Source organism: Coregonus clupeaformis, chromosome 18 (assembly GCF_020615455.1).
Source record: "Coregonus clupeaformis isolate EN_2021a chromosome 18, ASM2061545v1, whole genome shotgun sequence".
Lineage (NCBI taxonomy): Eukaryota > Metazoa > Chordata > Actinopteri > Salmoniformes > Salmonidae > Coregonus > Coregonus clupeaformis.
In genome coordinates, this window is record NC_059209.1 from 33,075,691 (window position 1) to 33,103,047 (window position 27,357).

Sequence of the window (27,357 nt, forward strand, 5' to 3'; positions counted from 1 at the left end):
TACTGCTCCTCTGACTGCCCCCATCAGCACGGCTGTAGCCAGGGTCTGAGTTTTAGTGAGGTCCAGAAAGTTGAAGTTTATTTACTGCATTTCTATACCATTTAAAAACCCTAAAAATGCTATTTGGAGAACAGGAAACCAAGCAAAACAATTACCCCAGCCTATATAACATTGGTTGCTGTAGCTTCAATCACCTCAGTGGATCTACAAACACATAGCCTATTAGCTATACAATTGGCCGCTACACATTTTATTAACAACGCGTAAACAAATAAGTTTGGTTTACATCACTTTTTTTGTTTGTTGCAATTTTACAGCTAATTTCCTGCAATTCTACCCATTTTGCTCCTGAACTTTGGCAACAACTAAGTATTTTTCAAACCTCCTGCTTTGGCCTGGATGTGTCAATGTGTAGTTCATACATGCAGAATTACTGTCTTACCTGAATTCGCCACGAAATCCATAGTTTGAAAGCGACTGTTTTTCTGGAAGCTGTGCGGCGCCATTTTCCCGCACTTGGCCAGCCCCCTAGCAAATCGAGTTGAACCAATGAGCTTCAGCCCCTCGCCATTTTATTGACAGCTAGCAATGCACACGCAGCAGAGCGAGAGAGAAAGCAACAACGTGGTGCACATATCTGCAAATATGTGATGTAGTACACCATTTTCAGGGACCACTTTTGGCTCCTGAGTGCAACTTTCAGAACTACTGGCCAAAAAGTAAACAAAACTACCGGAGAATCTCTTTAATATGATACCTGAGCGAGAGTGACTAACAAAGTCAATGGGGACCCCTGGAGGTCAGGGCCCATGGCCACATTTAGATAGCTGGCTAGACAAACTAGACTAATTTACCAATCTAAAAAACGTTAACTGACATGGGCTAATTGAGTGACTGTCAGTGACTGACATATAGCCTAACAAGAGGTAAACTGCTGATGCATAACCAAGTTTTGATATCGCACCTTGTGTATTCTACTATTCTAACTCTCCAACAGTAAGTCGAGACCTCGACTGAGTCCCTCCCCCAAAACATCTAACTAATTGACTGTCAAAACTGTCAAACGGTGTTATTTGTTAGTCTACATCATCTCTGTGTCTAGCTGCATGTGCCATGTACCAATTCTACACTACACGTGCCCTCGCAGGAACATACATCTTTACTTGATCGATCTCTGAATTTAATTGAAGTTGTTGGAACTCAATTCCAACACAGCTTCTTGCGACACAGTGGGGTAGTCGTAGTTTCTTTGTTGGCCACTTGAGTGCGCTAGAGTTACATTTTGCTACATTTCTATTCCTTTTAACCACATAGAAGCGCTATTAAGGGGATAACAACCGTTAGTAGTCTGCCAGATTAAACTATGTACATAGACATTGGTGAAAAATAGAGTTGCCGGTAGCAACCACTACAGAATGTCCGGTCAGAACAAGGATGAGGCGGATGTCCTGGTTATTGGGATTAATTGGAGAGAGATCCACATTCTCACACACACACACACACACACACACACACACACATCTGACCATTCTGAAATCCTATTCAGGACTGATAACTGTGGTTCTGGAAAGAAAATAAATTAACACACAGAGCCTTCAGAAAGCTTTCACAGCCCTTTGATTTTTCCCCACATGTTCTTGTGTTACAGCCTGAATGTAAAAATAGATTACATTGAGATTTTTTGTCACTGGCCTACGGTGCTAGAAAGCTGGCCGTTTTTACAGATTTGAAATCAACAACAATGGGCAGCAAGGGCAGACAGTCACTAAGGGGGATGACGTGAAGAGGCAGAGAGACGTAGACCAGACGGGCTACTGGTCCATCAGAAGCACTGTCTCTTGGTGCACCTGGCCACCCCGTCGTCACAAAGGTGCTTGAGGTCGCCAGACCACGGTGAGTGTCATGGTGGAGGCCAGTGCTGGCTGCGAGACCGTTCTGGAAGAGGGGAGCCAACAGGATGCGGCAGTGGGACCGGTGGTAGCGTCCCCCTCTGCCCAGGAACAGGCAACAGTACGACCTCGGCAGTGGGGGCTTGTAAGGAGCAGGAGTCATCTTGACCCCCGGCACGGTATCAGCTGAGGTCACCAGGACTGGAGACCACAGGGCTGCAGCAGCAGGACCGACACCCATATTCTGGTCACCCCATACTGCAGTGTAATGATATTGATATTTTACGGCCATATTCATTATCTCCATTCTATATCTTTCCCAGTCTGTTGTCCCCATTTGCTTTAAGAAGCTGGTTGGGGACAACCTGTAGCTCAGCTGGTAGAGCACGGCGCTTGTAACGCCGGGGTAGTGGGTTCGATCCCCGGGACCACCCCCCATACACAAAAAAATTATAATTATGCACGCATCACTGTAAGTCGCTTTGGATAAAAGCGTCTGCTAAATGGCATATTATTATTATTATATTATAAGATGTCCACCATTGTTCCTGTACAAAAGAAAGCGAAAGTAACTGAACTAAATGACTATCGCCCCGTAGCACTCACTTATCATCATGAATTGTTTTGAGAGCCTAGTTAAAGGACCACATCACCTCCACCTTACCCGACACCCTAGACCAGGGTTTCCCAAACATGGTCCTGGGGCCCCCCATGGGGTGCACGTTTTGGTTTTTGCCCTAGCACTACACAGCTGATTCAAATAACCAACTGGTGTATTGCCGCCACCTACTGTACGGGGTATTGAAACAAAAAATATTCCATTGCGGGGGACCCGACATAATACAAAAATAAATCAAAACAACCATCCCACTCCTTCAGTCACATTCAAATCACATCCCTACACAGGCTCGAATGCCTGTGAGGACGGAGCATTCATCGACTGGTTTCCTTGTAATGACTATGCAGAAAAATCCCGGAGTCCCAAAAAATGCTCAGCCGCACTCACAATTATGCCTATTTTCTCCGATTTCCTCTCTGTTTGCGCTGTGCAGTTGATAACCAAAGTAATAAACGCTTCAAAGTCCACCTTCTTAACATGCAACATGTCACGATCCCTCCGTTGACAAGGAACATCATCTGGTGTTTCTACTCATTCTACCATTACTTCTTCAACTTCAAGCCTTTCTTCCACTCTTCTCAACGCCTCCGGGGACGAGACACGCTGGACAGTCCTTATTCTTGCCACCTCCGTCTCCTTCACCCTGTAACAGGACACTTCAGGAATTCGGGCGCATGTACCCCACCACAATTGCAGCATTTAGGCTCAGCTGGCATACGATACCCCTGCCGTCTACATACACTTGACACATTACCAAATCATTTCCATTTATCACACTGCATGGGTTTGGGCACGAAGGCTCTCACGGGGAATCTCATATCACCCAAATACACGTGAGAAGGGAGAGACTCTTCATCAAAAAAACAATAGAATGGATGGAGAGGGCTTCCTCGCTCCCGCCACCATGCGCGGGTCAGTCATTGTGCAACAACCACTTGATGAAATTCTTCACGTACACTACTGGTCAAAAGTTTTAGAACACCTACTCATTCACTGGTTTTTCTTCATTTTTACTATTTTCTACATTGTAGAATAATAGTGAAGACATCAAAACTATGAAATAACACATATGGAATCATGTAGTAACCGAAAAAAAAGTGTTAAAGAAATCAAAATATATTTTATATTTGTGATTCTTCAAATAGCCACCCTTTGCCTTGATGACAGCTTTGCACACTCTTGGCATTCTCTCAACCAGCTTCATGAGGTAGTCACCTGGAATGCATTTCAATTAACAGGTGTGCCTTCTTAAAAGTTCATTTGTGGAATTTATTTCCTTCTTAATGCATTTGAGACAATCAGTTGTGTTGTGACAAGGTAGAGGGGGGTATACAGAAGATAGCCCTATTTGGTAAAAGACCAAGTCCATATTATGGCAAGAACAGCTCAAATAAGCAAAGAGAAACGACAGTCCATCATTACTTTAAGAAATGAAGGTCAGTCAATACGGAGAATCAATCGCTATGATGACTCTGGCTTTCATGAGGACCGCCACAGGAATGGAAGACCCAGAGTTACCTCTGCTGCAGAAGATAAGTTCATTAGAGTTACCAGCCTCAGAAATTGCAGCCCAAATAAATGCTTCACAGATTTCAAGTAACAGATACATCTCAACATCAACTGTTCAGAGGAGACTGTGTGAATCAGGCCTTCATGGTCGAATTGCTGCAAAGAAACCACGACTAAATCACCATGGTCCTCTGTAGCTCAGCTGGTAGAGCACGGCGCTTGTAACGCCAGGGTAGTGGGTTCGATCCCCGGGACCACCCGTACGTAAAAATGTATGCACGCATGACTGTAAGTCGCTTTGGATAAAAGCGTCAGCTAAATGGCATATTATTATTATTATTACCAATAAGAAGAAGAGACTTGCTTGGGCCAAGAACCACGAACAATGGACATTAGACCGGTGGAAATGTGTCCTTTGGTCTGGAGTCCAAATTTGAGATTTTTGGTTCCAACCGCCGTGTCTTTGTGAGACGCAGAGTAGGTGAACGGATGATCTCCGAATGTGTATTTCCCACTGTAAAGCATGGAGGAGGAGGTGTTATGGTGTGGGGGTGCTTTGCTGGTGACACTGTCTGTGATTTATTTAGAATTCAAGGCACACTTAACCAGCATGGCTACCACAGCATTCTGCAGCGATACGCCATCCCATCTGGTTTGGGCTTAGTGGGACTATCATTTGTTTTTCAAAAGGACAATGACCCAACACACCTCCAGGCTGTGTAAGGGCTATTTTACCAAGAAGGAGAGTGATGGAGTGCTGCATCAAATGACCTGGCCTTCACAATCCCCCGACCTCAACCAAATTGAGATGGTTTGGGATGAGTCGGACCACAGAGTGAAGGAAAAGCAGCCAACAAGTGCTCAGCATATGTGGGAACTCCTTCAAGACTGTTGGAAAAGCATTCCAGGTGAAGCTGGTTGAGAAAATGCCAAAAGTGTGCAAAGCTGTCATCAAGGCAAAGGGTGGCTATTTGAAGAATCTCAAATGTAAAATATATTTTGATTTGTTTAACACTTTTTTGGTTACTACATGATTCCATATGTGTTATTTCATAGTTTTGGGGTCTTCACTATTATTCTACAATGTAGAAAATAGTACAAATAAAGAAAAACCCTTGAATGAGTAGGTGTTCTAAAACTTTTGACCGGTAGTGCATATCCTTTGCATTTACTTCTAGCACCACCCCAGCCATCCACACACAGCATATTCCAATCCGACATCTTCTTGAGGCGCAGAGCACACTCCTTCTGTTCCATAGAAACACATTAAAAAACGAAATATGCCCACTTCTCCTAATTCTCATCGACGCCACCTCATCCAACGCATCCACAATTTTAATAGAGACTTCAAACGGATCTCCCAGGTAACAACATCAATCCAAGACCATTATTCCAAATAAAAAAAGACTCAGATCTAGGTTTGGATTTACTAGAATCCACTACAACTTTATTTCTCTTATTTCCTTTTGCATTCACCACTGTCATCCAATTATCACGCTCATCTCCAGTCCACACGCGATCAGATTCAAACAGAACATCCGCTTCCACCATTTTCCCACGTGCCACACTTCAGGTTTTACTCTCGCCAAAACCTGTCCAAAATAAGCCCAGAAGCCACACAATTTCAATTAATCATTGATAATCACCACCAATTGGGCTCCCGAAGTGGCGCAGCGGTCTAAGGCACTGCATCTCAGTGCTTGAGGCGTCACTACAGACCCCCCTGGTTCGATTCCAGGCTGTATCACAACCGGCCGTGATTGGGAGTCCCATAGGGCGGCGCACAATTGGCCCAGTGTCGTCCGGGTTTGCCCGGGGGTAGGCCGTCATTGTAAATAAGGAATTGTTTTTAAATGACTTGCCTAGTTAAATAAAGGTAAAAATTACACTAATAACGTTTCCTCTCTGAAACACAATAGGCTATTCCCAAAAAAAATCGACCACATCACCTGCTCAGTGTTTTTACTGTCAAAAAATAAAGCCTCTATAAGCGTGAGGGGTTACTATGGGGTAGATGCCAAAGGAAGGAGAGACTAGAGGTCCAGTTAGACTTGTGATGCCTACAGGTTGTGACCGCGGTATTGGCTAGTCCTCCATGCGTCACTGTAGTGGTTCTATTCAGTGTATGCTACTCATACAGGGGCGGCATTGTTTGCTTTCAGAGACCGCTCATGAAAGGGTTCAAGACAACGCCAGCCTACTACAAATTCATTCAGTATTTCTTCGCCACGCCTTTAAACGTAAAGAAATGGGTATTGACCAATTGCAAGCCTTGAATCCCCACGTAGCGCTCTGCCGATGATCAGATGACTAAAGGAGAAACTATTTAAATCTCTAATGAACAACTTGATGCAAGGTCACTCAACTGCTACGGCGCGCACGAACCACAGTCACTTGGATAATTGGACATAAGCGCACTGAAAACACGAACAACTGTTAAAGAGCTGTTATTATCTTTACATCGACGGACTTCACATTTGTTTGCGTGAGAAAGAAATGAAAAATGTCACTCGTTCTTTGTGGATTTTCCTACTTTGTGCAGTTGCGCTCATTGCGTCGGGAGTGGAAGGCAACGAACAATTCAAAGGTAAGAATATGAAATCCTTATCAGACTATTTCATTGACACTTTTTAACAGCATAGCCCAGGGTTTCCCAAACTCGCTCCTCGGACCCCAAGGGGTGCACGTTTTGGTTTTTGCCCTAACACTACACAGCTGATTCAAATAATCAACTAGTCATCAAGCTTTGATAATTTGAATCGGCTGTGTAGTGTTGGGGCAAAACCAAAACGTGCACCCCTTGGGGTCCCGAGGTCCAAGTTTGTGGAATTCGGTAAACCTAGATTTTAAATATTAGGCTATCCACTACCTCTGTAGCTCAATTGGTAGAGCATGGCGCTTGTAACGCCAGGGTAGTGGGTTCGATCCCCGGGACCACCCATACGTAAAAAAATGTATGCACGCATGAATGTAAGTCGCTTTGTTTAAAGCGTCTGCTAAATGGCATATTATATTATTACTAGAATGACAGTCAATATCCTACACACCATGAGGAAGGTGTCATTCAGACAAGAAGCAGGTTCAATGGAAAGTACCCAACATCTATCCAGAGTTACATTTACATTTTAGTCATTTAGCAGACGCTCTTATCCAGAGCGACTTACAGTCGTGGGAAACGAACCCACAACCCTGGCGTTGCAAGCGCCATGCTCTACCAACTGAGCTACAGGGGACTAAGTTAATTTTCAATTTAACCAATTGGCACGGGTTGTCTGGGTTTTAATTGCATTGATTGTACAACGAGGAACAAGTGAGATAATGGAGACTGGGGAAGAGCTGGAATGGATTTTAATGTGAGATACGTGTCCTTGGGAAGTGCTCGCGATGTGGCGTAAAACCCGGACAAGACGTCCCATCTTGTGGTTCCTATTTGGAATTGAGATTTTCCGATGACTCCGCGTTTTACCGAGAACCGCAGTGCCCCGCGGACTATTGACATGTTAGCTATACAAGTCTGTAATCAATCAAAATGGAACATTGCATTTCGACCATCTTTCAAAAGTTTGTTTTTCCTAGCTGAAAGCAGTTTTGTGACGTCCACTGTGTCCTGTTCCCAAGAATAATTAATACAGTCTGGCAGTCACAACAAGTTATCTAAATATTGTTAATGCAATTTCTAATTTACTCTATCCTGAATACAGTATTTGCCTTGAGACGCAGACCATCATCTTTTTGTCTAGTTTTACTCTGCCGGTATCTCGCGTGGCAGTAAGAGCACATGGCGATAGGAATAAAAGAAAGTGCGGGGGAGTTCTGGAGTGCGGAGCTTGCGGTGTAGGAGGCAGCTGGGTGTCTGTGCACGCCACCTGATACCTACAGCACATTCCTACACTTTATACACGGTCTGTACTATAGTAACAGGTGAACTCAGGAAGTTCACAAAGGATTGCCAAAGGCTGCTTCTCAGTAACTACTCTCAATTACACTCAAGTCTTGGAACCTTTAGGTTTAGATTTTAGGCTGAGGATGGGGTCTAGAAACGTTAGATTGGCCACTTTCATTGGCGTGATGGACGAACTAACTAATTCCTGCCGTTGGCCAGTCCAGTGTTGTGATTGGCTATTAGGAGTGTTCTGTTTGCGATGCGCTGCAGAGAAGTCTGTTTAGCTCGCTGGCCGGGTTGAGCAGTACGACTGGGGAAACCAGCAGCTTGATAACCAAATGAAATGCATTGTAATTGGTATTTATTTATTATTATTTATTTATTTTTAGTCATTTAGCAGACGCTCTTATCCAGAGCGACTTACAGGAGCAATTAGGGTTAAGTGCCTTGCTCAAGGGCACATCGACAGATTTTCCACCTAGTCAGCTCGGGGATTAGAACCAGCGACCTTTCGGTTACTGGCACAACGCTCTATAGTATACCTTGAGGGGAATCTACGCGCTAAACTTAGCTAGCCCATTACTGGTTAACCAGGCACAAATGGGAGAATCCGCTACCTGCTACTGTTCATTCAGTATGTAACGAGACCCCAATAATAGAATGTAAACTGACGTATGATAAACCAGCTGAACTCAGGTTAACGTGTCAGAATTAGCTTTATTCGCCGAATACATTTGCACGTACAGGAATTTGACTGTGAAATGGTGCTGCTACAAACAGAATATATAGACAAAAAATAAAGTAGATAGATGCAGAATTTCCACAGATCCAGATATAGTATGAACGCTAGAAGCTGCAGGTAGCCTAGTGGTTAATAGCGTTGCCCCAGTAACCTAAAGGTTGCTGGTTCGAATCCCGAGCCGACTGGAAAAACCCGTGTGCCCTTGAATGAAGCACTTTACCCTAATTGCACCTGTAAGTCGCTCTGGGTAAGCGTGTCTGCTAAATGACTAAAATGTAAACAAATAAGCTAAATTATGCATTTTTAAGAGATGTGCAGTTTTGGGATGATGGTGAGTAGTGCAGAGTCCATGGATGAGAGGACCAGTTGGACTGTTGATGAGTGTCATGGCACGGGGGAAGAAACGATTCCGGTGGCAGGAGGTTTTTGGTCGCGATTGACCTGAACTGTTTGCCGGAGGGGGAATCTTTGGTGTAAGGGGTTGGTGATTAGCTTTACTGCACGCTCCTTTGCCCTGGAGTCGTGCAGGTCCTCCTTTGCCCTGGAGTCGTGCAGGTCCTCCTTTGCCCTGGAGTCGTGCAGGTCCTCCTTTGCCCTGGAGTCGTGCAGGTCCTCCTTTGCCCTGGAGTCGTGCAGGTCCTCCTTTGCCCTGGAGTCGTGCAGGTCCTCCTTTGCCCTGGAGTCGTGCAGGTCCTCCTTTGCCCTGGAGTCGTGCAGGTCCTCCTTTGCCCTGGAGTCGTGCAGGTCCTCCTTTGCCCTGGAGTCGTGCAGGTCCTCCTTTGCCCTGGAGTCGTGCAGGTCCTCCTTTGCCCTGGAGTCGTGCAGGTCCTCCTTTGCCCTGGAGTCGTGCAGGTCCTCCTTTGCCCTGGAGTCGTGCAGGTCCTCCTTTGCCCTGGAGTCGTGCAGGTCCTCCTTTGCCCTGGAGTCGTGCAGGTCCTCCTTTGCCCTGGAGTCGTGCAGGTCCTCCAATAGATGGCAGTCCATGGCCCCCATCACATACCTTCAGCAGACCATCCATTTGGAGTGATGGAGGATGGACTCGATGATGGTGGTTTAGAACTGAATCAGGACATAGTCACCAAACATTGGAAAAGTTTATCATTTTTAAAAAATTTTACACTAATTGTCTGATTGGGAACTACCATCGTCTATTACGTGTTACATTTTAGTCATTTAGCAGACGCTCTTATCCAGAGCGACTTACAGTTAGTGAGTGCATACATTTTCATACTGGCCCCCCTCCCTGTGGGGATCGAACCCACAACCCTGGCGTTGCAAACGCCATGCTCTACCAATTATAGAATGGCACATTGTATTTATATTTGACATTGGAAGTTTTTATTGAATAGTCAGTAACAGAGGAGTCATATTGCATAGGGAGTCATCAGATGTTATCAGCAAGCCAGAACCATCTGTGGAAAGGGCACTAGTAGAACAAGGATATGAGCGCAAACAGAATAAATGTAATTCAACATCAGATTCCACCTAAAACAATGACATTGAGCCCTGTCTCAATTAATCTCTGCTCAACTCCTCACTCCCCCTCGCGTCGTTCTCAAAACTCCACTGGAGGAGGTTGTAGGCGAGGAACTTTGGGTCGTCTCCTTCAAAGGGGTTTTAGGAGGCGTGATGGTCAGTCCTTGCATCCATAGCTCTGTCTATGAATTTGAGTGGTTCCATTTCTCCAGCCCCGTCCCTCAGCTTTTTACGTAACGGGCGAGGAGAACGCTTTGTTGTTGTTTTTAAACTGATGATTGCCCCTTTAAGAAACACATAAATGAGCATAAGTCTGTTTTTAGCATATATGACTGTTTGGAGTGCGGTGCCATACCTTTTTAGCTCCCAGGTGCAGTATAGCTGACACTAAAGTTGGGGCAGATGTCTTGACCACCCTCTGGCTGTTCTCCAGACAGATGTCTTGACCACCCTCTGGCTGTTCTCCAGACAGATGTCTTGACCACCCTCTGGCTGTTCTCCAGACAGATGTCTTGACCACCCTCTGGCTGTTCTCTAGACAGCAGTAGCGCTGGAAGGTGTCCCAGGCACTTTGTGGCCACGTCACCTCCCTCAGAACCAGTGAAGATCTCCAGGTTTTTAGTCAGGCATCTGCATAATCTATAGCGAGGGCAGAACAATACGGGAGATTGAATTAAATTTAGCACGCAGTCGAAGTCCCAAATTAAAATCCTTGTACAATCTGTAGACCTTGCTAAACAAAAGTATGGCGCTGGAGTTTGAGGAAGGTGGCGCGACACAGATGTGCGGAGTTGTGAGGCATAACATGAGTTGGTGACTCACTGGTCCAAACTTGAGGTCCTCTGCCTCGTTGGTGTAGTGGTCCAGGGTGATGAAGTAGAAGCCTGACTCCACCTGGTCAAATGTGTTCTCTTTACACTGACCTGACTCCTGAGAACAACTGGAGTGAGAGAGGAAAATGAAATGTCAGCATTCAATTTGAGTTGAAATGTTTTTAAAACATTTTTAAACCTTTATTTAACCAGGCAAGTCAGTTAAGAACAAATTCGTATTTATAATGACGGCATACACCGGCCAAACCCGGATGACGCTGGTCCAATTGTGCGCCGCCCTATGGGACTCTCAATCACGGCCGGTTGTGATACAGCCTGGAATCGAACCAGGGGGGTCTGTAGTGACGCCTCAAGCACTGAGATGCAGTGCCTTAGACCACTGCGCCACTCGGGAGCCCTTAATGTTGCGTTAGAGGAAGCAGTCCATTTTAAGACCGCTGTATCAAGAGGAAACTGGTTAATAATTTAGCCAAATAAGTGATAAGATGTGGGGCAATTCCATGGTAAGAGTGACGCTGACACTCAGATGCGCAGGAGCTATCCTCCTATAAGTTCATCACTTCCACCCTTACCTACACTACTCATATTGTTTAGCAATGCCCATCACATACCTTCAGTATAGAACCATCTTTCTAACCAATAGACCGCAGCTTTGGTTAGTTAGCTAACATTAGGTAGCTAGCTGAGGTTCACCTAGCTTGCCTGCTTTAATAAAAGACCAAATAACTGCCTACTTCAATTTCTATATTGAAATCCTAGTTGATTAGTTAGTTTTTCAGTGGAGAAACTAGCGAACCATCGAACTTACCTCCTTTTTTATTTCTGAGTCTTGACATGTAGTAAGTATTTCTTCAGGCAAACAATTCTCTGCTCTTTTTAATTAATTTACTGCGTGTGAAAACGCAGTTCTGCTCAGTCACACTCCTAAGCGCTCAAGTTTAATTTGCGCGCAGCACGCTGGCCTGTACTTGCGGAACCTGTTCTCTGCTCGCTCGATCACATTTCTTCTTTCTCGACTCAAGCGTTTGCTCGCTCGCGCAATGATGTTTTAATCTTGCTCGTGCGCGCCATCTAGTGCGGATATGACAGTAATCGTCCTAAAACGCAATATTCCTACTAGTCAATTCCTAGACTAATGCGAAACTGCAGCAAATTATTTTGAGACTAAATAATGAGGTTCCTTGAACACGGCTATAGTGAGTCTCTTCAACATGGCTCATAAAGCACGAGACACTGGTGGAGCCGCCCTCCTCACCAAAGAAAACAAATGTGAGATCTGCTAGGGATAATTTTTCCACTGAATTCAACCAGTCTGCAAGGCAGATAAAAAGCGCAATCCTCAAACGCTGGCACATTCTCCAGAGTGACGCCTCGCTCAAATACTTTTGCGTCTAACCCTCCCCTGGTATCCTTTTAGGAGGGGGGTCGCAATATCAGAGAGATCGCGTTGTGCAGTGTGTTCCCGAATCCGACACCTTCCCCCTCTACCTGGCTCCCAGGTCCCCCTATCGGCACCTTCCCCCTCTACCTGGCTCCCAGGTCCCCCTATCCGGCACCTTCCCCCTCTACCTGGCTCCCAGGTCCCCCTATTGGCACCTTCCCCCTCTACCTGGCTCCCAGGTCCCCCTAATGGCTTCTACCCCTGCAGACATTGTACACATTGTTCCAACTCAAGTGACACAAGTATTCAATCACCCATGTTCGGGTGAAGAATAAAATACTTTATAAATTGTAGTACAACACATGTTTACACGCTCAAATGCCCATGTGGGCTTGTTTACGTTCAGTAGAAACGCTCCCTCAGATTAAGAACAGCGGCTATGCGGTCGCGCGGCGTTATGTGAATGCCAATCGTGGCTCAGGCTCTACCTTGAAATCCCGGGGAATAGACAATGTTTCTTTCCTGCAGAGGTGGCAATTTATTGACAATTGTTAGAGGCACGTTGGATCGACTGCTTAGATTGCGTCGAGCCAAAGGGTCTGAATGAACAGCTCATATTTGTAAATACCTTTTTCTTTGTTTATTTCTGCATAGCCAGAAGAGGACTGGCCACCCCCCAGAGCCTGGTTCCTCTCTAGGTTTCTTCCTAGGTTCCTGCCTTTCTAGGGAGTTTTTCTTAGCCACCATGCTTCTACGTCTGCATTGCTTGCTGTTTTAGGCTGGGTTTCTGTATAGCTCTTTGACATCTGCTGATATAAAAAGAGCTTCATAAATAAATGTGATTATTCAAGTGGAATGTGTGTAGGAATCTTGCATGATCTTTTTTTTTTTTCATGCACCTAGAGATGTTGCGCATCCTAATGCTCTCTCACTGTCTCTCTCCTAGATGAGGCGTTTCAAGTGCTATACGGCGATGAGGCGCTCCATGACAGGATCACATACAACATGAGGAAGAGCCTGGATCTAGACGTGGACGGCTGCATCCTGCTGCCTGGTGAGAAGAGGAGTCTGCAGGAGTGTGGCTTCAACGTCACAGCTAAGACCTTCTTCATCATCCACGGTTGGACGGTAAACAGAAGAACACACTCCTTATCCCCTCTCCCTCATAGACGGCCCTCCATTCCCTTTGTCACACAGTTTGCTTCAGTGAGCCTTTTGATGTCTGTTTTTTTTTTTTAGGAAGGGTTTGTGTGTTTTAGGGAGGGGGTTGCTCTTCTCCAAAGGGTTTTGTATGATTGTCAGAGGTTTGTATGTGCGACGGGTTAGCGGGCCCAAGGGCAGAGTGTTAGGAGTGTGAAAGTTTGAGGATCACTGACTTGCTCTCTCCTCTACAGATGAGTGGGATGTTTGAGAGTTGGATGCGGAAGCTGGTGGCGGCCATGATGCAGCGAGAGCCGGAGGCCAACGTGGTCATCGTTGATTGGCTGCCCATGGCCCACCAGCTCTACCCCGACGCTGTCAACCACACCCACCAAGTCGGCCTCAGTGTCGCCACCACCATCAACTGGCTCCAGGTGTGTGTGATTGGATTGATTTGATTGTTCAGCGGTGTCCTACGTCGGTGAGCAGGGCTGTTGAATACATTGATCTCTAAGCTTACGCGTACTGAGAGCGTTCATGGGACACTGTAAGGGGCGACGTGTTTCTCTCTCAGGGACGTTTTATCTGAATGATTAATGTGCGACAGTACAGGGGCCTCGTTTTCTAGTTTCGACGTAACTTAAGCATTACGATGATCGTACCAGTTGCATCATTATTTACGAGGCAACTTTTTAAGTGTTTTTCCCGAACAAGCACGTAGACTGTTCGCTAAGTGCGTCGTTAGAACACGTCTCGAAACTGATCAAAAGAAAAGCTGCTCTCGGATCAGCCTTCTCCACTCAAATCTTACCTTAACATTATAATTATTCCACAATACTGACTACAGATCAGCTCCTAGAGAGAGATGCAAATATTGAGGTGGCTTATTATGCTTACCCAATAATAATGCACTAAATCATAGATTGAGGCTGAAACGAGACCATAGCCAAGTGGCTACTTAATGCAGTCATCTGTTGTTAAATTTGAAGCATCATTTGTATCTTTCACATGTTTGTAACAATTGCAAATACTTTGGCAACTTGGTATTTTGTAGTCAACTTGGTTCTGAAGTTATCGGTGGTCAGTCGGATGGATACCTAGCCTAAACATCTTGATTCTATGTTTAGCGGAGATCTTCTGTGAATAAAGGGACGTGGAAGAGCAAAAGAATCTGACGATGCACTTTGGCTGACCTACGAGTGGTCTAGATCAAAGTTCAGATTGGCTACTAAAGATGGTTCTAATGATCTTAACGCTACAAAGGCTCTGGGAAACTAGGCCCAGGACTGTCTCCAGTAGTTTAGCGAGCGGAGATGGATCCAGGGCTCATAGAGGACAGCTGAGTATCCCAACACCCTTCCAGTCCAGCCAGCTGACTACAGTAGTAGTGATGTGCAGGATTTGCTGGCTGGGAAGTTTCCCTTATGAACAGAACAGCTGGCAATGTTTTCAGGTGTGGGCGGGAACTCTGGTATCTATTCAGATGGATGATTGAGGGGAAAGTAGGCCATTTAACAGTATTGGGCTGCATCCCATGTCTCATTCAGGCCAGGCTTGCAGGCTCTGTCCCCCTAACAGGCGAGGACACGCAGGCCCAGGTTCACGCTGTGGGTAGTGGCGTAGACAGACTGCCTTCAGAGACAAGCAGAAGGTGGAAGTGCATATTCTGCCGTCATTATCTCCAATAGGATTGGCTGGTGCCCAGGGAACGACCGACTGCTATTGGCTGAGGGCCAAGTCTTGTTGTGTGTGTGTGGCAGCAGCTGATGTCTTGTATCTGATAGGAGGAACAGCAGATGATGTCGGTTGTCTTGTATCCGATAGGAGGAACAGCAGCTGCCCCTGCAGAATGTGCACCTGGTTGGCTACAGCTTGGGGGCCCACGTGGCGGGCCATGCCGGAACGTCTGTGCGAGGGACTGTCGGCAGAATCACGGGTAAGTGGCAGGAGGGTTATATGACGTCATTCACTGTTGCTCCTCAAGACTCTGAAAAGGCAAACGGTCTGAACCTTTGGAATGGTGCCAATCCCCTTTAAATCAAACTCCATATAGTCAAATATGAAACCAGCACCGCCTTAGCATCGACATGTCTTTATGGAGGGATGGATGTGTTAAGACGTGACTATAGTCACGGTGGATTGACTGCAGGTGGCTGTAAGCCTATAGATCTTCAACACACCCCTCTCTTGTCCACCAAATGAGACGTTCCTGTTTCTCCCATCTCTCCTATAGGTCTAGACCCGGCAGGGCCCATGTTTGAGGGGGTGGGGGATGATAAGCGCCTCTCATCGGGCGACGCGGACTTTGTGGACATCCTGCATACGTACACGCGTGAGGCGCTGGGTGTGAGCATCGGGATCCAGCAGCCCATCGGAGACGTCGACATCTACCCCAACGGCGGAGACGTGCAACCAGGCTGCGCCCTGAGTGAGGTGCTGACCAGTGCCACTGGAGGAAGTAAGTACCCACACATAGGAGTGAGATACAGGAAGAGGTCACTGCGGGTGTCCCAATATGTCCTTTCTCCTGGTGTGTCCTCACCAGTCTAAAATCATTGGATTGGTATAGGCTGGAGGGAGTTTCCATATACCAGTCATTGCCTTTCAAATCCATGAAGGGAAGTGAACAAGTGCACACTTTGGGAGAAAGGAGAGATTATTGGGACTGGTCTATTCTGCTGTTTTCCTTTGGCTAGATGGGAGTTGTCTGTAGGCTGCTTGTCATGTTGTTAGTTAGCTGTTCCCCTGTTGCTTACAACTCTTTCCTCCTCAGGCTTCATGGATGTGATTAAGTGTGAGCACGAGCGGGCTGTGCTCCTGTTTGTGGACTCCCTGATGAGCAACGAGTACATGAGCCTTGCCTACCAGTGCACCGACCCCGAACGCTTCAAGAAGGGCATCTGCCTGAGCTGCCGTAAGAACCGCTGCAACAACATTGGTTACAACACCAAGAAGATGAGGAAGCGGCGCAACTGCAAGATGTACCTGAAGACCCGTGCTGCCACACCTTTCGGAGGTGAGCTGGGGTTAGCTGGTCAACTTCCTGCATTTCAAATGTTTGACATTGGGCAGAGAAATGTTAAAGAGTCCTTTGGACCTATACTTGACCCTCCGGTATTGCTTGCTAGCAGAGAGGACAGTATGACTAGGGTGGCTGGAGTCTTTGGCAATTTTTAGGGCCTTGCTCTGACACCGCCTGGTATAGAGGTCATGGATGGCAGGAAGCTTGGCCCCAGTGATGTACTGGGCTGTACGCACTACCCTCTGTAGCGCTTTGCGGTTGGATGCCGAGCAGTTTCCATAACAGGGGGTGATGCAACCAGTCAGGATGCTCTTTGGTGCAGCTGTATAACTTTTTGAGGATCTGAGGACCCATGCCAAATCTTTTCAGTCTCCTGAGGGGGAGTAGGTGTTGTCGTGCCCTCGTCACAACTGTTTTGGACCATGATAGTTTGGTGATGTGGACACCAAGGAACTTGAAGCTCTCAACCTGCTCCACTACAGCCTCGTCAATTTAGAATGGGGCCGTGCTTGGCCCTCCTTTTCCTGTAGTCCACGATCATCTCCTTTGTCTTGGTCACGTTGAGGGAGAGGTTGTTGTCCTGGCACCACACTGCCAGGTCTCTGACCTCCTCCCAATATACTGTCTCATCGTTGTCAGTGGTCAGGCCTACCACTGTTGTGTTGTCGGCTAACTTAATGATGGTGTTGGAGTCGTGCCTGGCCACGCAGTCGTGGGTTAACAGGGAGTACAGGAGGGGACTGAGCACGCACCCCTGAGGGGCCCCTGTGTTGAGGATCAGCGTGGCAGATGTGTTGTTGCCTACCCTTACCAACTGGGGGCGGCCCGTCAGGAAGTCCAGGATCCAGTTGCAGAGGGAGGTGTTTAGTCCAAGGGTCCTTAGCGATGCGCTTTGTGGGCACTATGGTGTTGAATGCTGAGCTGTAGTCAATGAACAGCATTCTCATGTAGGTGTTCCTCTTGTCCAGGTGGGAAAGGGCTGTGTGGAGTGCAATCGAGATTAAGTCATCTGTTGGGGCGAATTGGAGTGGGTCTAGGGTTTCTGGGATGGTGTTGATGTGAGCCATGACCAGCCTTTCAAAGCGCTTCATGGCTACAGAAGTGAGTGCTACGGGCGGTAGTCATTTAGGCTGGGTACCTTAACGTTCCTGGGCACAGGGACTATGGTGGTCTGCTTGAAACATGTAGGTATTACAGACTCTGTCAGGGACAGGATGAAAATGTCAGTGAAGAACCTTGCCAGTTGGTTAGCGCATGCTCTGGGTAAAAGTCCTGGTAATCTGTCTGGCCTTGCGAGTATTGACCTGTTTTAAAAGTCTTACTCCCATCGGCTACGGAGCGCGTGATCACACAGTTGTCCGGAACAGCTGGTGCTCTCATGCATGCTTCAGCGTTGCTTGCCTCGACGCGCATATAAGTCATTTAGCTTGTTTGGTAGGCTAGTGTCAATGGGCAGCTCGTGGCTGTGCTTCTCTTTGTAGTCTGTAATAGTTTGCAAGCCCTGCCATATCTGACGAGCATCAGATCTTAGTCATGTATTGACACTTTGCCTGTTTGATGGTTCGTCGGAAGACGTAGCAGGATTTCTTAAGTGTCCAGTTTAGAGTCCCGCTCCTTGAACGTGGCAGCTCTACCCTTTTAGCTCAGTGTGGTTGTTTCCTGTAGTCCATGGCTTTTGGTTGGGGTATATACACGTACGGTCACTGTGGGGAAGACTTCATCGATTCACTTACTGATGAAGCCGGTGATTGATGTGGTGTACTCTTCAATGCCATCGGATGAATACCGGAACATATTCCAGTCTGTGCTAGCAAAACAGTCCTGAAGCTTAGCATCTGCATCATCTGACCACTTCCGTATTGAGGGAGTCACTGGTACTTCCTGCTTTAGTTTGCTTATAAGCAGGAATCAGGAGGATAGAATTATGGTCAGATTTTCCAAATGGAGGGTGTAGAGTGAGTATTAAAAAAAATAAACGTCCAAATTATTTTTGCCTGCACATGTCAACCGGATTTAAATTTTCCTACATTAAAGTCCCCGGCCACTAGGACCGCCGCCTCTGGATTAGCGTTTTCTTGTTTGCCGATGGCCTTATACAGCTCGTTGAGTGCGGCCTTAGTGCCAGCATCGGTTTGTGGCGGTAACAGACAGCTACGAAAAATATAGATGAGAACTCTCATCTAAATTGTCTACAGCTTGAGATACTCAGGTGAGCAAAACCAGGTGAAACCAGCTGTTATTGACAAAGTGTTTGCAGTTATAAAGAAACCGTCCAGTGAAAATCTCACTTTTAAAAGTTAATATTCTTTTTAACTCGTACCCAAATAATGTTCTTGACTCGTATACTCCTATTTGTGGCCAAAGCATTGGAGAGAAGAAAACACTTAAACCTTAAACTTGTATCTCAAACAAACAGTTTCAGAAATGCCATTTCCTTAGAGGCTGATGGCATCCTCCCGAGGAGGATGAGCTGGACAATATTAGTTTGCACAACTGAAGAATTTCTGCACAAACTGTCAGAAACCGTCTCGGGGAAGCTCATCTGGGTGCTCATCGTCTTGACCTGACTGCAGTTCGGCGTCGTAACCGAAGTCAGTGGGCAAATCCTCACCTTCGATGGCCACTGGCACGCTGGAGATGTGTGATCTTCATGGGTGAAATCCCGGTTTCAACTGTACCAGGCAGATGGCAGACAGCGTGTATGGCGTTGTGTGGGTGAGCGGTTTGTTGAGGTCAACGTTGTGAACAGAGTGCCAACTGTGGTGGGGTTATGGTATGGGCAGGCATAAATTGGACAACTAACACAATTGTATTTTTTTTATCGATTGCAATTTCAGTGCACAGAGATGCGTGACGAAATCCTGAGGCCCATTGTCGTGCCAGTCATCTGCCACCATCACCTCATATTTCAGAATAATAATGCACGGCCCGGTGTTGCAAAGCTCTGTACACAATTCCTGGAAGCTGAAAATGTCCCAGTTCTTCCATGGCCTTCATACTCACCAGCCACGTCACCCATTTGAGCATGTTTGGGATGCTTTGGATCGATGTGTACGACAGCGTGTTCCAGTTCCCGCCAATATCCAGCAACTTCGAACAGCCATTGAAGAGGAGTGGGACAACATTCCACAGGCCACAATCAACAGCCTGATTAACTCTATGAAAAGGAGATGTGTCGTGCTGCATGAGGGGCAAATGGTGGTCACACCAGATACTGACTGGTTTTCTGATCCATGCCCCTGCCTTTTTGTTTAAGGTCTCTGTGTCCAACAGATGCATATCTGTATTCCCAGTCATGTGAAATCCATAGATTAGGGCCTAATAATTTATTTCAATTGACTGATTTCCTTATATGAACTGTAACTCAGTAACATTGTTGTGTTTTTGTTCAGTGTGTGTGTGTGTGTGTATACATACAATCACACAAAGAAATGTCAATGGAAAAACACGAAATTCAGCTAGTTTTCATTCCAGCTTTAGTTTGAAGTGATTGTGTTGGGTGTGTAGTTGGCTAGCTCCTCTGAACAGTATCCTGGCAAGAGCGCAATTGCTCTATACCAGGCGAAATCGCACATCAGCTCATTGTTATGGATGTATCCCCCCCAACAATACCTAAACAGCTTAAACAAATGGAAAGTCAGCTACTTTGCTGTTATTCTGGTTGCACTGTTTGACGTGACTGTTAGCCGACGTTTGCTGGCTAGAGAGCAAGGGATAAGAATGTTGCCAACCGTCATGGCAACGGAACATTTACAATGAACGCCTGGGTCACGTCCATAGATTTCAAACAAAAATACTTGGCGTGTCTCTGGCAAGCGAACCGATAGAACGAACGATCAGCCGGCTAGGGTAGCAACCCTAGATTTGGTTCGGGACTACAGTACCAGTCAAGTTTGGACACACCTACTCATTCAAGGGTTTTTCTTTATTTTTACTATTTTCTACATTTGTAGAATAATAGTGAAGACATCATCAAAACTATGAAATAACACATGGAATCATGTAGTAACCAAAAAGGTGTTAAACAAATCAAAATATATTTGAGATTCTTCAAATAGCCACCCTTTGCCTTGACAGCTTTGTACACGCTTAGCATTCTCTCAACCAGCTTCATGAGGTAGTCACCTGGAGTGCATTTCAATTAACAAGTTCATTTGTGGAATTTCTTTCCTCCTTAATGCGTTTGAGCCAATAAGTTGTGTTGTGACAAGGTAGGGGGGGTATACAGAAGATGGCCCTATTTGGTAAAATACCAAGTCCATATTATGTAAAGAACAGCTCGAATAAGCAAAGAGAAATGACAGTCCATCACTTTAAGATATTAAGTGAATCTGGAACATTTCAAGAACTTTGACAGTTTCTTCAGGTGCAGTTGCAAAAACCATCAATCTCTATGATGAAACTGGCTCTCGTGAAGACCGCCACAGGAAAGGAAGACTCAGCATTACCTCTGCTGTGGAGGGTAAGTTCATTAGTTTCCAACCTCAGAAATTGCAGGCCAAATAAATGCTTCACAGAGTTCAAGTAAGACACATCGCAACATCAACTGTTTAGAGGAGACTGCGTGAATCAGGCCTTCATGGTCGAATTGCTGCAAAGAAACCTCTACTAAGGGACACAATCAGAAGACGAGACATGCTTGGGCTAAGAAACACGAGCAATGGACATTAGACTGGTGGAAATCTGTCCCTTGGTCTGAGTCCAAATTTTGGGTTCCAACTGCTGTGTCTTTGTGAGACGCAGAGTAGGTGAACGGATGATCTCTGCATGTGTACTTCCCACGGTGAAGCATGGGGGGGGCTTTGCTGGTGACAAGGTCTGTGATTTATTTAGAATTCAAGGCACACTTAACCAGCATGGCTACTGCGGTGATACGCCATCCCATTTGGTTTGGACTTAGTGGGACTATCATTTGCTTTTCAACAGGACAATGACCCAACACACCTCCAGGCTGTGTAAGGGCTATTTTACCAAGAAGGAGAGTGATGGAGTGCTGCATCAGATGACCTGGCCTCCACAATCATACGACCACAACCCAATTGAGATGGTTTGGGATGAGTCGGACCGCAGAGTGACGGAAAATCAGCCAACAAGTGCTCAGCATATGTGGGAACTCCTTCAAGACTGTTGGAAAAGCATTCCTCATGAAGCTGGTTGAGAGAATGCCAAGAGTGCAAAGCTGTCAAGGGAAAAGGGTGGCTATTTGAAAATTCTAAAATTATATTTTGATTTGTTTAACACCTTTTTTTTGGTTACTACATGATTCCATATGTGTTATTTCATAGTGTTGATGATGTCTTCACTATTACTCTACAATGTAGAAAATAGTTAAAATAAACTTGAGTGAGTAGGCGTCAACTGTCGACTGGTACTGTATATCTCGTGGAAGGATGTAATGGTATGAATATGTTCAAGTAACAAAACCCAAAACAAAAAAGTCAATCATTATTTGAAAATGTTGGTGACCTGTTGCATAAAAGTGATGCCCTCTAAGCAGGTGTCTGGAGGATATTGGCACGGTTTCTCTACTTCGTCTCAGGCTTAACACCTGTGCCAATATCCTCCAGACACCAATTTCTCGGGCATTATCACTTGAATATAACGCACCTTATCAGTACTTTTACCAGTAGCCAAGCGATATCTCTGAACCTCTTTTTAATGACCCATTCCCAGTCATAAAGCTACTGTATATCTCCTGTTTTATGCCTCTGCCCTGTGATATCTGTTTTTCCTGCTGCGTTTGTCCCGCCCTAGGCATCCATTACCAGATGAAGATGCACGTGTTCAACAGAAAGCAGGCTGACGATGCTGACCCAACCTTCCACGTCAAGCTGTATGGAGCTCACGATGACACCGATGACCTGCATGTAGACATGTGAGTACTGCTGTACTCAGTGGCAGGTAGCTTAGCGGTTTTGGGCCTGATTCAGACTTAGGAAATATATATACGGCTTTCCTACGCACTTAGTGATTGGTATTCAGACTTGCCTTATGCATGTTTGCAATAGGCTTTTCAGGCGTGGTTCCCGGTTTCACGCACTGAATAAATGTTTAATTCAACCGCTGAACACCATCACGCTTGCTGGCGAACAAATGTTCTATGTGTCTTCATTCAATAGAGTTTTTCAGTATATTTATCTAATGCCTTTTAAATACAGCGTTATTTTTTTTAAAAATTAGAATTGCCGACAGGCTCGCTAGAATACATGGAGAAAACGGGTTCAGAATATAGGGATCAGTGAAAGAAAGCATCTAAATATATGCATATATGTTGGTTTCAGCACCAACTGGTAGATTTTAAAATACTCAGTAGATCGTTTTGGGTTAGAAACATGTGTGAATCATAAGAAATAATAAACAGGTTTGGAGAGCCTTTACACACCAAAATAGTGGTTTGATTCATCCTGAAAGTTGTCATATTAAAGTTCAATCTATGAAATATTGGAAGATGAGAAGTGTACAATAGGGGTTGACCAGTAGTCCTAGAAATCTACCCTAATAATCCTCACTAATCATGGAACTGTATTGATGGCGTTGTGAAACTTGCTCCAGGTTTAAACTGCTGTGTGTGGTCTGAGTTCCATAATGATTAAAATGGGTTATATGTCCTAAATTATTGCACAACTTGTAATTCATTAGCCTAATATGATCCACTAATGCTAGCGACCCTCAGGAACAACCACACTGACGTGACGGAGGAAACAAGGGTGAATGGAATTACGCAAAATGAAGGCTTCAAGTTGAAGGACACTAACACTAACGTGACAGTTTATAAATGTATGTGGGTATAACTTACGGTGGCTGTCGCTAGTGGCTAATATTTAACACGATAGAAATTGTAAAATAAAACCATGTGTTTGATACCATTCTGCTCCAGCCATCACCACGAGCCCATCCTCCCCAATTAAGGTACCACCAACCTCTTGTGATTTACAATTCCCTTCTCCAAATGGATTACTAATTGGCCTAGCTCTTATCAATGTATAAATTACAGTGCATGGAGAATTATATTTTTATCGGGGGTGGGGGGGGTACATTATTTTTCCACTTGGAACAGGCAGTTTCGCTTGACCTTATTCATGGTTTCCTCGTGCTCAAAGGTTGTGGAATTATGAGGGAATGAAGTCAAGGTCAGAACATGGTGTATCTAGGCCTCCCGAGTGGCGCAGCGATTTAAGGCACTGCATCGCAGTGCTAAAGGAGTCACTACAGATCCGGATTCGATCCCAGGGTTGTGTTGCAGCCGGCCGCGACCGGGAGACCATGAGGCGGCGCACAATTGGCCCAGCGTTGTCCTGGTTAGGGGAGGGTTTGGCCGGCTGGGATGTACTTGTCCCATCGCACTCTAGCGTCTCCTTGTGGCGGCCGGGCCGACACAATGGTGTGGCTGGGTTCAGCGAGCAGTGTGTCAAGAAGCCGTGCGGGTTGGCGTGGTCGTGTTTCGGAGGACGCATGGCTCTCAACCTTCGTCTCCCGGGTCAATACGGGAGTTGCAGCGATGGGACAAGACTGTAACTACCAATAGGATATCACGAAAAAGGGGTAAAAAATTAATTAAAAGGTGGTGTATCTGTAGACACCACCTTCATTTATTCGATCTCCACCGCAAACGAATAGCAGGTGAATATCATGCTTAAGTTCAAGGTCAGAATAAGCATAGAGAGAAGGGTGCATAGAAAGGGAATTGCATTCCATTTAAGAGTGGTTTTTAATTCGGGTCGGAATTCCCCCCCCCTTTAGAGCGTTGGGCCAGTAACCGAAAGGTCTTCAAATACCCGAGCCGACAAGGTGAAAAATCTGTGCCCTTGCGCAAGGCACTTAACCCAAGTTGCTCCAGGATCGCTGTTGATAATGGCTGATCCTGGTCGTGACCCTTTGGGGTATGCAAAAAAACACATTTCCAATTCACACTGGGCGGCAGGTAGCTTAGTGGTTAAGAGCATAGTGCCAGTAACCGAAAGGTCGCTGGTTCTAATCCCCGAGCCGACTAGGTGAAAAATCTGTCGATGTGCCCTTGAGCAAGGCACTTAACCCTAATTGCTCCTGTAAGTCGCTCTGGATAAGAGCGTCTGCTAAATGACACAAAAAAAATATATATATAAAACACACACTTAAATTATGTATACGTGTGAAATGGGGCAAATAAAAACACCTTTTTTATTATTACTGCACAAAAGTGTATTGGCAAATAAGTGAATACTATTTTACTGTATCTAGACGATGACCTGTGATTGACCCTTTTTGTGGCCCTCTCCTCTCCCCCTCCAGTCCAAACAAAGTGGGTCTGAACCTAACCAACACCTTCCTGGTCTTCACCGAGGACGACATCGGGGACCTGCTGAAGATTCGTCTGAGCTGGGAGGGGGTGACCGAGTCCCTAGGGTCCTTCTGGAAGAACATAAAGAAGTCCTTCTGGTCCTGGAACAGCAACAGCACGACCACCAACCAGGTGCTGGAGGTCCGCAGGATCCGTGTCAAGTGTGGAGAAACACAGAAGAAGTACGTTTTTCATATGCTGTTCAATGAGTGGTCGGCTCCATAGAATTACTAGAATGGAAAAGGAGTTCAGAATAGGGATTTCGTTCTAGTAATTGTATTTCTATGGTTGGTTCGCCAAGCAGAGTCGGCCATCTTTTGATTTGATAATACTCTCAATCAAAACGACCTTTCTTTATAAATCAGGAAATTGAGTAATTTTAGTTTTGAATCAACTGCATCTTGCCGTTTTTAACATTCAGTGTATTTTCACTTTGAACTGGGATTTGGTTGTTTTGTATCTTAAGTCTGCTGCTCTATTATGTTGTCTTTTTGTATTGACCTGTTTCCTTGTTTCATTTCCTTGTTTGTGCTTGTGTAGGTTCACATTCTGTGCCCAGGACCCCTCAGTGACTGAGATCTCTCCAGGACAGGTTATCACGTACGTCAAGTGTCGTGATGGCTGGGAGGTCAAACCCAGTAGAAAAAGGTACAGCCCATTCACTTAGTGTTGAGTTCCCTAACGGTGTCTCCTTAGATACATCACTTTAAACCATTTAGACAAGGTCCTGAGATTAATGTGTACATGTCTAATCAATCCAGTATATTGACAGGTCCTCTTGCTTTGATTGACAGATTGCACAACTTATAAGGATTCAACGCACCAACACCATGGGGACCCAAAGGCGGAAGGAATGTCGGTAAGCAGCGCCTTTTCTTCGTCTGAGCACTTTGATTGGAAGAGTGATGAGCACACGGTGAGAGGCCTTGGACTTGGGATGCACCTGGATGTTTACTGGTGGCCTCTTGGCTCTAGCCAATGGGACTTCCAAGTGCTGGCTGTGGGGGCGGGCCTTGGTGTGCTGTCTGTCGGGACTGTCTTGAGAATTCCCGGAGCGTTTCTTTGTGCGGACGGACTGTTCAACTCAAAATAAACGGGTGTGTTATCCATCGGACATTCCCCCCAACAAAACTAGTCTCTTTTTACTGTATATTTGTATTAACTTATGAAGTGGAAGCACTGCGGGGAACAGTTTATTTATCAATCCCAAGCACACCCTGTACTGAATGAAGCACATTGTTTTGAATAATTTCTTCTGAGATGCAGTATTTGTGTGGTTGAGTGAATATCTTGTGAATGTGTCTGCGTGCGTGCACATTGTGTGTGTGTGGCTTTGGGCAGAGCAGTGGGAGATGACTGTAAACCCTGACGTGTAACTGAAGGAGGTGACTGTGCTACATGCACTATGATCTTTCACTGTGTTTGTAGGGTTTCAAAATTTCCCAGGTTCTCCAGAAATCCTGGTTGAAGGATTGCGGATTTGATAGTTAGTCCCTTCGGTGTCCGGTAATCTGCCAACCGGGATTTCTGAAAAACCTGGGAATTTTGGGGGGAAAATGTAACAGAATTTTGCAATCCTGCTTCTGTGCAATGTGTTGCTATTATTGTTATTTCTAACAGATATCTGTATGTATATAATGTACAATGTAAATGTTTTTTTGAAAAAAAACAATCTCTAATGATTCCATTTTGGTATTTATTTTTCTTTGGCTGGATGACCAAGGTGCATGGCCCAAAAGGCTGTTCCTTTTGGCTCATCCTCAAAGTATAGAAGAGTTGAAATTACTGCAGAAGGTACTCACGTTTTGATGTCAAAGGGTTTTACTAACCGGTTAACTTACTACTTTAAACACTTATGTTGAGCTAATTTTTATGGCCAGAAATCTGACCATTCCCAGATGCTCAGGTGAGCACCACGCTGAAAAGACACATTTTCAACCAAAAAGAGGTTTCAAGCAGATGGTCTAGATACTGCCTTCCTCTTATCTAGAAGTACTGTTGCCACGGATTCAGATTCCTTGGCTTGTTGAGGTGCTACTTTAGTAAGTTGTGTTACAGTGCCTAGGAGTTTGGTGAATTTCCACTGTCAAAATGAGGCCAATCTAACTCTAGCAGAACATAGCCCATGGTGTGATCCTGGGAGTAATCTGAGGGGAATGTAATAAACATTCCAGAGTTTTTTTTGCATGACCCACATCCGCCAAAAAGTCCCTGTTGGTAGCATGGTTAGAGTAGGCCACTCCCATATATCTCGTTCTGTGTTGGGACACATGGCACTGCTAGAGTAGGACACAACTCTTTCCAAATTCCTCTTCTCCAATCCAGTTTGAGAAGGTGGAAAGGGGATGCGAGGAAACCAGTAAAGATGAATGAAGAAATGACTTCGGTCTAGCCAGCTAGTTTAAAAAAAGCCCTGCTAGTCACAATGATTCAGCTAATATTTGTTTCTCTTTTGATGTGCTTCTCAAATTTCACGTGACATTCCAAGGCACTGAAATTCTTGGAAAACCGTAAAGAAATTAAAAATGATGGATTGGATTTAGATG

The 27,357-nt window shown here is 45.5% G+C and overlaps 1 protein-coding gene across 1 annotated transcript; it reads left to right on the forward strand.

The window, feature by feature from the left end:
• Positions 1-6,213: 6,213 nt before the first annotated feature.
• LOC121530700 (endothelial lipase) lies at positions 6,214-26,494 on the forward strand. Its single transcript, XM_041835860.2, has 10 exons — positions 6,214-6,604; positions 13,279-13,460; positions 13,727-13,906; positions 15,297-15,408; positions 15,706-15,930; positions 16,246-16,488; positions 22,249-22,369; positions 24,763-24,993; positions 25,352-25,459; positions 25,606-26,494. The coding sequence occupies exons 1-10, from the start codon at positions 6,514-6,516 to the stop codon at positions 25,619-25,621; spliced, it is 1,509 nt and encodes a 502-aa protein (XP_041691794.1). The 5' UTR covers positions 6,214-6,513; the 3' UTR covers positions 25,622-26,494.
• The last annotated feature ends 863 nt before the right edge of the window (positions 26,495-27,357 follow it).

Coding starts and splice junctions, on each gene's coding strand:
- LOC121530700 (XM_041835860.2), top strand. CDS start 6,514: ATGAAAAATGTCACTCGTTCTTTGTGGATTTTCCTACTTTGTGCAGTT. Junction 13,907..15,296: donor CCACCATCAACTGGCTCCAG/GTGTGTGTGATT, acceptor TGTATCCGATAG/GAGGAACAGCAGCTGCCCCT. Junction 15,931..16,245: donor GACCAGTGCCACTGGAGGAA/GTAAGTACCCAC, acceptor TTTCCTCCTCAG/GCTTCATGGATGTGATTAAG.